Source organism: Lycium barbarum, chromosome 2 (genome assembly GCF_019175385.1).
Source record: "Lycium barbarum isolate Lr01 chromosome 2, ASM1917538v2, whole genome shotgun sequence".
NCBI lineage: Eukaryota > Viridiplantae > Streptophyta > Magnoliopsida > Solanales > Solanaceae > Lycium > Lycium barbarum.
The window spans coordinates 140,417,070-140,431,264 of record NC_083338.1 but is presented as its reverse complement, the minus strand read 5'-3'; the positions used below and the strand labels follow the sequence as shown (position 1 = coordinate 140,431,264).

At 45.0% G+C, this 14,195-nt stretch overlaps 1 protein-coding gene across 1 annotated transcript; it reads left to right on the top strand.

Moving 5' to 3' along the window:
- The first annotated feature begins 1,252 nt into the window (after window positions 1-1,252).
- On the top strand, window positions 1,253-2,508 carry LOC132629032 (EH domain-containing and endocytosis protein 1-like). Its single transcript, XM_060344778.1, has 3 exons — window positions 1,253-1,369; window positions 1,657-2,151; window positions 2,254-2,508. The coding sequence occupies exons 1-3, from the start codon at window positions 1,253-1,255 to the stop codon at window positions 2,506-2,508; spliced, it is 867 nt and encodes a 288-aa protein (XP_060200761.1).
- The last annotated feature ends 11,687 nt before the right edge of the window (window positions 2,509-14,195 follow it).

Here is a 14,195-nt window from a genome sequence, read left to right as displayed (position 1 = left end):
CCCGGTTGATCCGGTCATACTGGATATGTGCCGGACTTATGGCGTAACTTTGGCTCAGATCGGCCCAACTGTTTGGAGGGTCGTTGCCTGCCTCCGGTTGCTGGCCATCAGGGCTGAGAAGGAATTATCATTGGGCCACCTAATACGCTTGTATTCCCCGAGGATATTCCGGGGTGGTGTCATAAGATTAACCAAGCGCAGCCGGAACCCGCTCTTCTCGAAGATGGACGAAGACCGGGACAGGGGGTGGTTGGAACGCTACGTCCGAGTAAAATTCGAGGACATAATCCCGGACTCCCATCAACCCTTTCCGGAGAAATGGAACGACAAACGTAAGTTCGATCCTTTGAGTAATCGTCATCATATGTTTAGTTGCTTACGGTATTGTTTTCTCACCACCCTTTCGCTACTTTACAGCAAACGAATTTGTTCCCCCGGTTATTCGAGATCTGACTGAGTGGGTCACGGCGCTCCTCAACCAGCTTCCCTATGAGGACCGGACTTGGGCCCACTTATCACGCGGTCGATGGATCGCTCAAAATCATGGTAATATTTGGCTTCCCTTTGATCTCGTTGCCTCCTTAGTCATTCGAGGCCGTCAATTTCCTTAACCTGCCTATGCTTTTGTCATCCAGGCTTGCCGAAGGGTTCGGTGGCATCTAGATCGGAGTCGGGGGCTGCTTCCCCTGCACCGGCGTCCGCGTTTGACATGGCGGGTTCCGCTCGCGTTCTCGCCGAAGCCGCCAAAAGGAAACGACCCCCCGAAAAGGGCCAACCGTCCAAACGAAAGAAAACAAGGAGTGTAGCCCGGCCACCGAGGGAGGAGGTGGAGTCTGACATCATTGTTCGGAGGGTAGACCCGGCACCGTTAGCGGCCCCAGTACCCGAGGAGGCTGCCTCCGAACCACCCTTGCCTTCTATGAATGAAGGTATCTTAATTCCCTCTCTTCTTTCAAGCGCGGAAGAAATCCTTTCCCCGGCCCCTCTTCGGTCGGTTGACTTCGTCGACATTTCAGGTGAAACTTCTTCGGAAGATACTCCCCTGCAAAGGAGAAAAGGAGCCGGGGAAACGGCGGTTGCTGCAACCGATCAAGGGACCGTTCCAGTTCCGGAGACCGAAGCCCTCACTCAGGCTCGTCCATTGCCCGGCCACGAACCGGTTTCTACTTCCGAGCCCCCGGCCCTCGCCAGGAATATTGAGTCTATACCGAGTTCGTCTACCCCTGCCCCGAGGGTTGCAGACTTCGACGATATGTTTTCAGCCACTCCTCCGGCTACCGGTGAAGCTGCGGGTTTTGGTCATCTTCCAATTCCTCGGGTCACGAGGTCGGCCAACCGACAGTCAGAATCTGGCTCTAGGGATAACCTGGTGACCATCTTCCCAGCCCCGAGCGTTGAGCCGAGAAGGACCAGATCGGTCGTAGTCACCGTCCCCGAGGATTGTGGCTTTCTATCCCGTCCGGTAGGAGTGGCAAGTTATTTGCGTCCTCTTGTTTCCGACTCGGATAAGCGCAAAATGACCGGGGTCACTTGGCAATGCCTCATGAACGAAGGCATGCACGCGGGCAACCGGGTAGAACTTACAACCATCTTTGTCTATCAATCAGATTTTGCGCTCATTTTGGTTTTGATTCCTTATGTTTGCTTTCCTTGCAGAGTGTAGTACTGGTGAACGAAGCCTTCATCCGTGCCCAACACGAGATGGATGATCTCCGAGGCCAACTAGACGCCCAGGGCCGAGAAACGGAGAAATACAAACACCTCCTCCGAGAGAAAGAGGAAGAGTTGAGCCAGGTCACCATTCTCGCCAACCTTCGTCCCGAACTCGATGCGGCTAAGGACGAAAGTCGTCGTTTAAAAAATGAGTTGGCCGCCATGACTGATTATAACCGAAGCCTCGAGGCTGATAAGATTTGCCTCAGCCGAGACAAAGCTCAGTTTTCGTCAAGGCTGGACGAGTTGGAGACCACTGTCTCTCAACTCCGAGGGGAACTTGACTTGGTGAAAGCCGATGCGACTATCTTGGCCGAGAGGAATCGGCAACTGGAATCTGATACAGCCTTGTACGAAAAGCACATGAAAGTTTCCGAAGAGAAGGCCGAGGAGCGGTCTCGGATGAGTGAGGGTTTAAAAGCCGAGCTGGAGGAGGCGGTGAGTGCCAACGACGTTCTTAAGGCCGAGCTAGAAGCTGCTGTCCACATGAGGACTATCGCTGTGGCAGGCTGAGCTGAGCTAGAGGCTAAGTTGGCTAAGGTTGAGGCCGACTTGGAAGAAGCCTGGAAAGGCGTTGAGACGGCCGAGGCCCATACTGCCATTGTTGCCGAGTATGAGAAGTGGAAGTCTCGGCGGCTCACCCTTGAAGAAGCCGATCGCGGATTATCCGATCTTCCGGCCCTGATTACCCAGGCCAAGGAGATGGAGGAGGAGGCCAACCGTGCCCTTGGGTCCGACTCGGATGACTCCGAACGAACCGAGTCCGATTATTCTGACTCTAGCCGTGCTGAGTAGCCTAAGATCTTTTTTATTTTTGATGTAAATGTACTCTTTATAAAAGTATCCTTTGCGTATACGAAAGTTACACTTCTCTTGTGTCTTCGTTTGATTGCTTGTTTTTATTCTGCCTTGAACTATTGGTCCGAATTTCGGACAAGATGATCCGTGGTCGTTGATTAATTCTGCCCGTGGGACTTATCTTTAAGGCCGATTTGAGATGACCTCACTTCGCCCAATTTTTTGGGCGTACAACTTGAGCACTGCCAAAATATTGGTTATTGTAATGACTTTTGTATTACAAGTGTTCGTACATATAGGAGAATTTTCATTCCTTGTACCTTTGCCATAGCAAACACTAAATGGGACACGATTCATTATGATCGTTTGGTCCTTACATCAAAGTTGGGGGCCGGCGGCCGGCCTACGCTTTTGCCGTGGCAAATGTTGAATGGGACACGATTCATTATGATCGTTTGGTCCTTACATTGAAGTCGGTTGTACCTTTGCCATAGCAAACACTAAATGGGACACGATTCATTATGATCGTTTGGTCCTTACATCGATGTCGGAGGCCGGTGGCCGGCCTATGCTTTTGCCGTGGCAAATGCTGAATTTCTTCCCTTGCTTCTCTTTATCGTGCCATGCCTCGATGTGGGTACTGTGGCCCCTTAACACTGATCCGAGCTTCGAGGTCGGGTGAGTGTTACCAAGCCCTCACTCGGAAGATACAACCTCGGGTGTTCGAGTTCTGGCCCTTGGCCTTTATTGCGTAGCACGCTGTACTCGTTGCCTCATTAAAAACCTCGGCGGAAAACCCATTTTGGGACAAAACCACGCTTAAGGAAAAGAGTGCAACACGTGCTTTCAGTCCTAAGTTTCTATTTTTGTGTTGTGTTCGATTTCCTGCAAAAAGACAATACGGTTAACAGAAGGTACATGAGAGGATCATACCTTAGCAGTAATATCTTTTCAGATGGGCTATGTTCCAGTTGTTGCGTAGGCATTGTCCGTCCATGGATTCCAACTGGTACGATCCTTTGCCTGTTACACCGGTCACCTTGTACGACCCTTCCCAGTTTGGTCCTAGCTTTCCCTCGTTTGGGTTTTTTGTATGCAAAGTGACTTTTCGAAGTACCAGGTCCCCAACCCGGAAATGCCGAAATTTGGCTCTCCGATTGTAGTACCTTTCCATCCTCTGCTTTTGAGCCGCAATTCGGACCAAAGTTCTTTCGCGCATCTCATCTGTCAGGTCGAGCCTTACAACCATGGCCTCCCCGTTTAACTCCTCGGTTGCATACTTGAAACGGAGAGTCGGCTCGCCAACCTCGACGGGGATAAGGGCTTCGGTCCCGTATACCAACGAGAAAGGGGTCTCGCCCGTGCTGGACTTCGCCGTGGTTCGGTAAGCCCATAGTACCTCGGGCAACACTTCTCTCCAACGGTGCTTCGATGCTTCCAGCCGCTTCCTTAGACTTCGGATTATTGTCTTGTTAGTGGATTCCGCCTGTCCGTTTGCACACGGGTGATATGGGGTCGACACAATCTTCTTGATCTTCAACCCCTCGAGGAAACTGTTGACCTTACTACCGATGAACTGAGGACCGTTATCACAAGTTATTTCGGCTGGAATGCCGAAACGGCATACGATGTGGTCCCAAACGAAGTCGATAACCTCCTTTTCTCTGATTTTTTCAAAGGCCTGCGCTTCGACCCATTTAGAAAAGTAATCAGTCATAAATAAAATAAAGCGTGCCTTACCTGGTGCCCGGGGTAACGGACCCACGATGTCCATTCCCCATTTCATGAACGGCCATGGTGAGACCACTGAATGCAACGACTCCCCGGGCCGGTGAACCATCGGGGCATGCCTCTGACACCCGTCACATTTTCGGACGAAGTTTCTCGTGTCTTTATCCATCTGATTCCAGTAATACCCGGCCCTGATCAGCTTCCGGACCAGAGCTTCCGCACCACAGTGATTGCCACAGGTCCCTTCATGTACTTCCCTCATCACATACTCCGTTTCCCCGGGGCCCAAACATTTAGCCAAGGGTCCGTGGAAAGAGCGTCGGTATAATTGACCGTCCACTAAGCAAAATCGGGCTGCCTTCTTTCGTAACGAACGCGACTCCTTCGGGTCGCTTGGAAGCTTATCATCACGCAAGTAGTCAATGTATTTGTTACGCCAATCTCAAGTCAGACCTGTCGAGTATATTTCAGCGTGTCCGCTTTCTATGGCCGTTCTTGTCAGTTGCACCGTTTCTCCGGAGTTGATTTCGACCCCTTCGACCGCAGATCCCAAATTTGCCAGTGCATCGGCCTCACAGTTCTGTTCTCTCGGTATATGCTCCAGGGTCCATTTTTTAAATCGGTGAAGTATCACTCTGGTTTTCTCGAGATACCTCTGCATCCGTTCATCCTTGACTTCAAACGTGCCATTCACCTGGTTTGCGACCAAAAGCGAGTCGCACTTTGCCTCGATAGTTTCTGCCCCCATACTCCGGGCCAATTCTAATCCTGCAATCATAGCCTCATACTCGGCTTCATTGTTAGTTAGCTTGATAGTTTTGATGGAATGTCGAATGACATCACCGGCCGGGGCCCTAAGGACAATGCCAAGCCCGGAACCTTTAAGGTTCGAAGCCCCGTCCGTATACAGAGACCAAATGCCCGTGGCCTTTCCCGAGGTCAGCAGGAACTCTTTTTCGACCTCGGGGACCATGGCTGGGGCGAAGTCTGCTATGAAATCGGCTAAGATTTGGGATTTGATGGCCGTTCGGGGTCTGTATTCGAGGTCATAGCCGCTGACCTCTACAGCCCACTTCGTTAGCCTACCCGACAACTCGGGTTTATGCATGATGTTTTTCAAAGGATAAGTAGTTACTACACATATGTGATGGCTTTGAAAGTAAGGCTTAAGCTTTCTGGAGGCGCTTACTAGTGCCAACGCCAACTTTTCCAGATGGGGGTAACGGGTCTCGGCATCCCCCAATGTTCTACTCACGTAATAGATAGGGAATTGCGTACCTGATTCTTCTCGGACCAAAACGCTGCTTACCGCAACTTTAGAGACCGCTAGGTACAGAAATAGTGTCTCACCTGCCTTCGGCGTGTGCAGTAGAGGGGGGTTAGACAAGTACTTCTTCAGATCCTGCAGAGCTTCTTGGCACTCCGGTGTCCAGATAAAATCATTCTTCTTTCTGAGCAAGGAGAAGAACCGGTGACTCCTGTCCGAGGATCTCGATATGAAGCGACTTAGTGCTGCGATTCTCCCGGTGAGTTTCTGAACCCCCTTTATGCTGTTCACTACCTCGATATCTTCGATGGCTTTGATCTTGTCCGGGTTGATTTCGATCCCTCGGTTTGCACCATGAAACCTAGGAATCTGCCAGATCTCACACCGAATGCACACTTCTCCGGGTTAAGCTTCATGTTGTATTTGCGAAGCACATTGAAGGTTTCCTGCAAATGCTTTAAATGGTCCTCTGTTTCCAGGGACTTAACAACCATATCATCAACGTAAACCTCCATTGTTTTCCCTATCTGTTCTTCGAACATTTCATTAACTAGGCGTTGGTAAGTTGCACCGGCATTTTTTAGTCCGAAAGGCATGACGTTATAACAGTAGGTCTCGTACCGGGTGATGAAGGATGTTTTCTCTTGATCCCCCGGGTACATCCGGATCTGGTTATACCCGGAGTAAGCGTCGAGAAAACTCAACATCTCATGCCCGGCCGTCGCATCGATCATTCTGTCGATATGAGGCAACGGAAACGAGTCCTTCGGGCATGCCTTGTTTAAATCTTTGAAGTCGACACACATTCGAAGTTTGTTACCTTTTTTGGGTACTACCACAACGTTGGCCAGCCAGTCCGGGTACTTTACCTCTCGGATGGATCCTATCTTCAAAAGTTTTGCTACCTCGTCCTTCACAAATGCGTGTTTAGCCTCCGCCATGGGTCTCCTTTTCTGTTTCACCGGAGTAAACTTCCCATCCAGGCTGAGCTTGTGAGTTGCTATTTCTGGTGATATACCTGTCATATCTATATGCGACCATGCAAAGCAATCGGCGTTAGCACGAAGAAATTCAATTAATCGACGCCTGAGCTCCGGGGTGAGCCCCGTGCCCAGGTATACCTTTCTGTCCGGGAGATATTCGAACAGGATGATCTACTCCAATTCCTCCACAGTTGACTGAGTTGCATCCGAGTCATCTGGCATGACGAACGATCTGGGTACCTCGTAATCTTCCTCCTTATGTACCGGGTTCAACCCGGCGCACTTTGATTGCTATTTGGGAATCTCGCCTCCGGTTGCACTTTTCCATTTCGGCCCCTCGGGCCGAGGTGCCGCTTCTTCTACTGCAAACATTTCCCTTGCAGCGGGCTGCTCGCCCCGGACAGTTTTCACTCCTTCCGGCGTGGGGAATTTCAATAGCTGATGTAGTGTTGAGGGCACCGCCCTCATGCTATGTATCCAAGGTCTGCCCAATAATGCATTGTATTTCATGTCCCCCTCGATCACATAGAACATCGTTTGCTGAATGGTGCCACCCACATTTACAGGCAATGAGATTTCCCCCTTTGTGGTTTCGCTCGCCATATTGAACCCGCTTAGCACCCGAGCCACCGGTGCGATCTGGCCGAGCAGTCCTAGCTGTTCAACCACCCTCCATCGGATGATGTTGGCCGAGCTACCTGGGTCAATCAGAATACGTTTAACCTTAGTTTTAAAGACTAGTATAGAGATTACCAATGCGTCATTGTGGGGTTGAACGATGTCCTCTGCGTCTTCGTCATTAAAGAAGATGGATCCCTCGGCCGAATGGCCTCGGGTGCGCTTTTCACGAACAATAGAGATCTTCGTCCGCTTCATTACCGGCCCTCGAGGGGCGTCTGTCCCGCCCACTATCATGTTGATCGTATGCTGGGGTTCGACAGGCTCGGACTTTTGAAAAGATTCCCTTTCCTTATAGTGATTTTTGGCCCGGTCGCTCAGCAGATCTCGGAGGTGACCATTTTTCAATAACCGGGCTACCTCGTCTCTCAATTGACGGCAATCTTCGGTTCGATGCCCGTGGGTCCCGTGATACTCGCATACTACACCCGGATCTCGCTGACCCGGATCCGACCTCAATGGTTTAGGCCACCTTACATCGGGGACACGTCCAATAGCCGAGACAAGTCCTGAAGTACTAACGTTGAAGTTGTATTCCGAAATTTTTGGAGGAACTTTATTGCCGGCGGAACTTCCGGCATCGCTCCTAAATGAGAGTCCCCGACTGTTCGATGGCCGCTCCACTCGTTTGCTGCCGCGTCCTGAGAAATGGCTCGGGCTTTCTATTGCCTTTTCCGACCTGAAACTTTGCTTATCCGGATAGGGATATGGCCGAAACCTTCCTTTCGATGATTCAGACATGGCCTCGTATCCCTTCCTTGGCGGCTCGAAACCTCTACTCTTTCGATGATTCAGACATGGCCTCGTATCCCTTCCTTGGCGGCTCGAAACCTCTACTTATTTTGGTCCTTACCGGAGAGAACTCGAATTGATCATCCTCCACCCGAATCTTTGACTCATACCGATTGTGGACGTCGGCCCACGTTACGGCCTCGTATTCCAGCAAGCTCTGTTTCAATTTTGCCGAGGCCACCGAACTTAGCATGTTGAGGCCCTTTGTGAAGGCCTGTGCGGCCCACTCTTCCGGTACCGGGGGTAGCTCCATTCGTTCCCTCTGGAACCGGGTGACGAATTCCCGCAATAACTCGCCGTCCCTTTGGGTTATCCGGAAAATGTCAGCCTTACGGGCCTGCACTTTTATTGCACCGGCGTGGGCTTTCACAAAGGCATCGGCGAGCATCTCAAAAGAAGTGATCGAATGCTCGGGCAGATGGTCGTACCACGTCAACGCCCCCTTTGACAGAGTCTCCCCGAATTTTTTCAACAGTACTGACTCTATCTCATCTTCTTCCATATCATTACCCTTGATAGCACAGGTGTACGAGGTCACGTGCTCATGCGGGTCCGTGGTGCCGTCGTATTTCTGAATGTCCGGCATCTTGAATCTCTTCGGGATCAACTTGGGCGCTGCACTCGGGGGAAAAGGCCTTTGAATATATTTTTTCGAGTTAGCCCCCTTCAGCAAAGGGGGAGCCCCCGGTATCTGATCTACCCGAGAATTGTAAGTCTCTACTCTTTTTTCGGTAGAGTCCACTCGTTTCGCTAAGGTTTCAAGCATCTTTGGTACCTCGGTGGAAGAACCGGCTCCGGAATCATTGCTCTCGACCGTCCGCGGCCTGCTTCTCTCGATTTCCGCTGTTCCCTTGGCCTTTTCCGGCCCAGGCTCCCCCTGCCCGCTCTGCAACCGGGCAATCGCCATCCCTTGCTCGGCGATTGCCGCTCTTTGTTCCTGCAACATCTCGAAAATCAAACGCAAATTAATGCCGTCATTTGGTGCCTCCGGCTCCTTCTGGCTTTGGGTCCGAGACAATGTGACGGAGTTGCGAGTTCTTAGGGGATCAGTTGCCGGTAGGGCGGCGTTAATTTGATCCACCGTGTTTTGTCGGTTGAGGCCCTCCCTCGAGTCGATGCGGTTCGGGTCAGCGGGGTTTGGTAGTCCCCGTAATTCGCTTTCCTCGTTTTCTGCCACAATCTCGGTATTATTGACATGGCCGGACTGCTCAACATCAGCCATGAGTCAGTTTTTGTCGAGACAAACGAGGCGGAAGTGTTACGGTTTGGAGGTGAGAACGACAAAAATCAGGACCAAGAACTATTATCCTAGCCCCACGGTGGGCGTCCGTTATGTTTACCCCGGATTCGGTAATCAATTGAATTTGTGTGTGAGTATAGGATATGTGCTTGAGTCCCAATGTTTATTACAAACCGTGGGTGAGAATGCTTATTGATAAACGTGCAAGGAGCGCAAGTGACAGATGACTCCGCGTATGGCCAATTTGATTGAAAAAATATGATATAGATGACAAACTTACAATGGAAAATATCAATATTGAGATTGCTAGAACTGTATATATATATGTATTGTGTTACAAGTGTTCTTTTGAATAAAAGATCAACCAACCCCCAAAGTGAGGAGGGAATGCCCTATTTATAGTGATGAACCCATGGGTGAAGTAATAAAATAATAATAAAAGGACAGCCCCTGTATGGATGTGATGGGATCTGACTGACGGCGCCGTCTGACACACGCATAGTTGGTAGCCGACCGTGATGTGACACCACTGCTGCGCCCCAGTAACGGTCATAACGGACCAACGGACTCACGGGTACCGGACTTCCGGCGGTAACCCCCCGGAAAGAGATCCGAACCTTCGGTGGCTTAAAAACCGGGACCGATGATGCTTCCGCTCGGCTTTGATCCGAATGCTTATCCGGAAACCCGATGCTTATACACGAACTTTCCTTCCTTTTCCTCCTCCGAGCCACGGTTACCCCGGATTGGCCCTCATCCGGTTTTCACCGTATACACGTTAAGCTTGACATGTTCTTGTTCAAATTTTTTTTATTAGATTTGTGTTTATGCATCTCCAGAAAGCCGTAATATGGATCAATTAGATTGTTTTTTGGAGCTCATTTAAAAAAAATTACTATTATATATATATATATATATATATATATATATATATATATATATATATATATATATATATAGGTTGTTATCTAAAAATTATCAAATTCAATGCCGTGTAATAAAAAAATTAACATTTTCCAAAAATATTTCTTTTACTTGCGGAAAGCTGATGTGATATGCCAAATAGTAAAAATGCCATCTTGTCATGTCACATCGCCTTCAACATTTTTTAATGAAGAATGTGTGGTGAATGGTGGTTCTACAAAAGAAGATGGTAATGGAGTGATGACATAGCATGTTAAGTTGATTTTTTAGCTGACTTGACATGCCACATCAGCTTTTCGATACTAGAAAATGAATTTTTTGACGAGTTTTTAATTTTTAGTTACAAGGAATTGAATTTATTATTTTTTAAGTAACAAATTTTAAAATAGTAACTTTTATTGAAAGAATATTCACTTGAACAATTACCCACAGAAAATTATCATTGGTACAAAAATTTACTATGAATCATTCGAGAATGTAAAACTTTCTGATAAGGAATGCTTGATCTTCTTACTAAGTTTATTGATATAAAGTTAAATTAATCGAGCAAGTAAATTACGAATATTAAAAGTTAATTAAAAGAAGAGAGAGAGAGATTCCTTTGATACATCCAAAGACTTGTTGATCACAACAAAATTGAAAAGAAACCTTAACCAATTAATATTTATCTCATTTTCCTTTTATATTCTGTCAAGACTCTTTTCCTACAATCATTGGACTAAAGGCTCTGAACGTTAAATATTATTTAATCATGACAAGCAAGGTACGTGCCACCGACAATTGAATGCGATGGCTTACTCGCCAATTTGTAAATGCTATTTACTACAACCAGAAATTTAATATAGATATTTTTTAAAAGTCCTTTCCTAAATAAAAATGGAAAACAAAACCAAATTCCAAAAAAGTTAACGCGTCTCCACTGTTTTAAATTCTTAGATACTTTTTTTTCCAGTTCCACTTTCACATCTAAGTTTAAGAAGGAGCCTTGAAATTGCTAATTTTTCAAATAAAAAAAATTGATAGATTCCATGCATCCAATAACATATTTGCAGTGATGAAGTATGAGTGTGCTTACTTGAAATAAACCATCCAACTATAATGATAACACTGTTCTTAATTGGAATTCAATTAAATTTTACTTGATTGTTATATTTTAAAATTATCAAATAATTATCAAGGTAATTGTAAATTACTTAACTAACGATAAACGACTCATTTCATCGTGAACTTCTATTAATTTCTTAAAAAAACTTATGTCGCTCCATCTTTGCAAGGGCAAAAAGCCCGTTGATGTCTCGATTGTGCTACCAGATGCTTTGAGAAAGTCGAAATAGCAAAGCATTCATCGATGCACTTACTACTTAAGAAGATTTCAACAATTATTCAATCCTCACTTAACAACCTAGTATTTACCATGGCATGATAACCGGTACACCAAAATTTATCCTTAATTCTCGATCCTCTATAGTACTAGAGGAAAACATTTAATATAGTTTGAAATACATAGGTTCAATTTTAAATATATATATATATATATAAATGCTAGCTTAAATTTAAATGTCCTTGAATTTTATATTCCGAATTTTACCATTCTTTTCCTATAGATAAATAAAAGAATATTTCGGAAATGGTTATAAGGTAAAAGTAGAAAAAGATAAAAACAAAAGAAAAACCGTTGGGATTATGTAAAAATAGTATAAACCAAATGACAAGCAATATAATAGGTTTGTCCTTCCTAGTCTAATTTTAGATGATGATAGACATGACTTTTTATTTGATTTGGCAAATTATCGTTTTCCATCCTCTTGACTTGTGCGTCATTGGAATTACACATATTTTCTCCCCAACTATTATCACTCAATATACTGTATTTGTGACTTTCCAAAGTTGAATTGATTCATAAGACACCATAGCCTATCAAAATGGAATATACAATCATCTTTCTATTGGTCCATTTTAGATCATTTTATGAGTTGTAAGCCTTTTTCCTTTTGTACCACTTGATATTGGATACTCGTTTTATGTCCCCAAATAAATTTGGATTTGCGCCGCGTAAAACACATTGAAGGAAAAAACATTACCTGTTGAGATTTTTTTTATTCTCAAAACTCAAACCTGAAACATCTGAATAAGAGTGAAAGGTAATATATCATAACGTCTAACTCCTATTTAATACCCTTATTCTTTGATGGTTTACGTATCTTTTAATTAAAATATCAAAAATAATTAATCAATTTAATGAAAAAATAGATGTTATTTTCACCACAATAATTAGCTCTTCAAAACGTTGAGATGGTGTTTTATCTTTATTGAAAGGAAAAAAAGTGGGAGAGGGTCAATTTCATGAACTTTTCAATAATGTCATTAGCCACAACAGTAAATAGCTCTTCAAAATGTTGAAGTGGTATATATATATATATATATATATACACTTATAAATATCTTACTTTATTCTTACCAAAAAAAAAAATCTTACTTTATAAAGAAAAAAAATAGTGGGGGTCAATATCAAGAATACTATTTCGATAATATGTTAAAAGTTTTGTTTCTACCACGCAATCGACTTGGGAAAAGTATCTCTGTACAGCACACGCATGCACATTTAAAATTGAAAAATAAAATTAAGTGGCATATTGCCATTAGATTTTTCTCTCATGTGATTGTTACATTTGCAACAAACTGAAAATTAATAAAGTGGAAGGAAATATTTTTTCTTCTCAGATTTGGCTGGTTAAAATATTATAAAAAATATTTTATTTGGGAAAATAGACAACAATAACATAGCCAGTCTAATCGTACAAGTTGGGTCTGGGGAGGATAGAGTGTACGTAGACTTTATCTGTACCTTGGGAGGTAAAGAGACTGTTCTCAAATAGACTGTCGACTCAGAATAAAGAAATAACAAAGCAGCTCAAATAGAAAACAAACAATAACTATATAAAAAAAAAAAGTAGTTACTTAGTGGGAGTAGAAAAAAAGAGTTTCAAAAGTGACATTTGAAGCTCATTGTCCCTTCCCCATCCCTAATCCCTCCCACCCTACCACCCGCCACCCCTTGATCCCCAATCCGTGACTCCCTGACTCTATTCCCACTCTCACAGTGTTTACTAAATTAGATATAAATTCTTTTGGAATAATATTTTTTTATTTAATAACCGAATATTAAAAAATAAATAAAAAACTCAATTAATTTTCAAGAAAACATTTTCCTCCATACCAAACCCTTCTAGATCTCATCATTGAGTAGGTTAGAGACGAGAATTTAATGGTAGTTCAATTATACATTTACAATATTTTGATATCACAACTCACAGGCATTTTCCAATTTGCTCACCACGAGTCTCCTCCAATTCAAATATTAAAATCAATAGCGGGCAAGCGAATTTAATTATAAGTTAACCAAACAATAATATTGTTTCAAGTATATAATTGTCCTCAAAAAATAAATATCAAATATCATTAATTTCAAATCTTAATACTTTTAATACAACTATTGTTATATCTTAGACCTCAAATTAACAATCCTAAGATAATATGTTTTCACTTTGAAATAAATAAATGTCGAATTGGAATTTGACTTGTAGAAATGTTTTAGATTGACTTTTCATCGAATATTCCAAGCAGCGCCCTCAACGCTCGCCTGCAGTCAGCGCCCAGGTGCCCATGCCAGGCAGCCCGCGCGCAGTGCCCGACCCTCTGCGCCCCAGCGCGCCCGATGCCAGCGCCTGCGCGCGCACGACAGTGCCAGCGCCCCAGCGCCTGCGCACGACAGCCTGCGCCCAAGCGCGCCCAACCGTGCCCGCACCCCGGTGCGCACGGCAGTGCCATGATCCGAAGATGCTGTAATGGACCTGCTCTAGTTTAGGTCACTTTTGATGTAAATATAGAGTAGTTTACTTCCTGTTCTTGTATTATGATTTTCTAGCTTTCTTATGTCTACTCCTGTAACTTGGGTTATTTTTTTTAAAGCATTATTAGGGGGGATATAGTCGGTGAAATCAAAAAGCATTCAAATCTTCTGCAAAGGTGTTCTCTCCCCCTCGAACACCCCAACTCTCTTGTAATCAAT

Excerpts from the sequence above, each read along its gene's own strand:
- LOC132629032 (XM_060344778.1), top strand. The coding sequence starts at position 1,253 with ATGTTTTCAGCCACTCCTCCGGCTACCGGTGAAGCTGCGGGTTTTGGT. Across the intron at positions 1,370-1,656 it reads CTGGCTCTAGGGATAACCTG|AGTGTAGTACTGGTGAACGA; the intron begins GTGACCATCTTC and ends CTTTCCTTGCAG. Across the intron at positions 2,152-2,253 it reads AAGCCGAGCTGGAGGAGGCG|GTTGAGGCCGACTTGGAAGA; the intron begins GTGAGTGCCAAC and ends AAGTTGGCTAAG.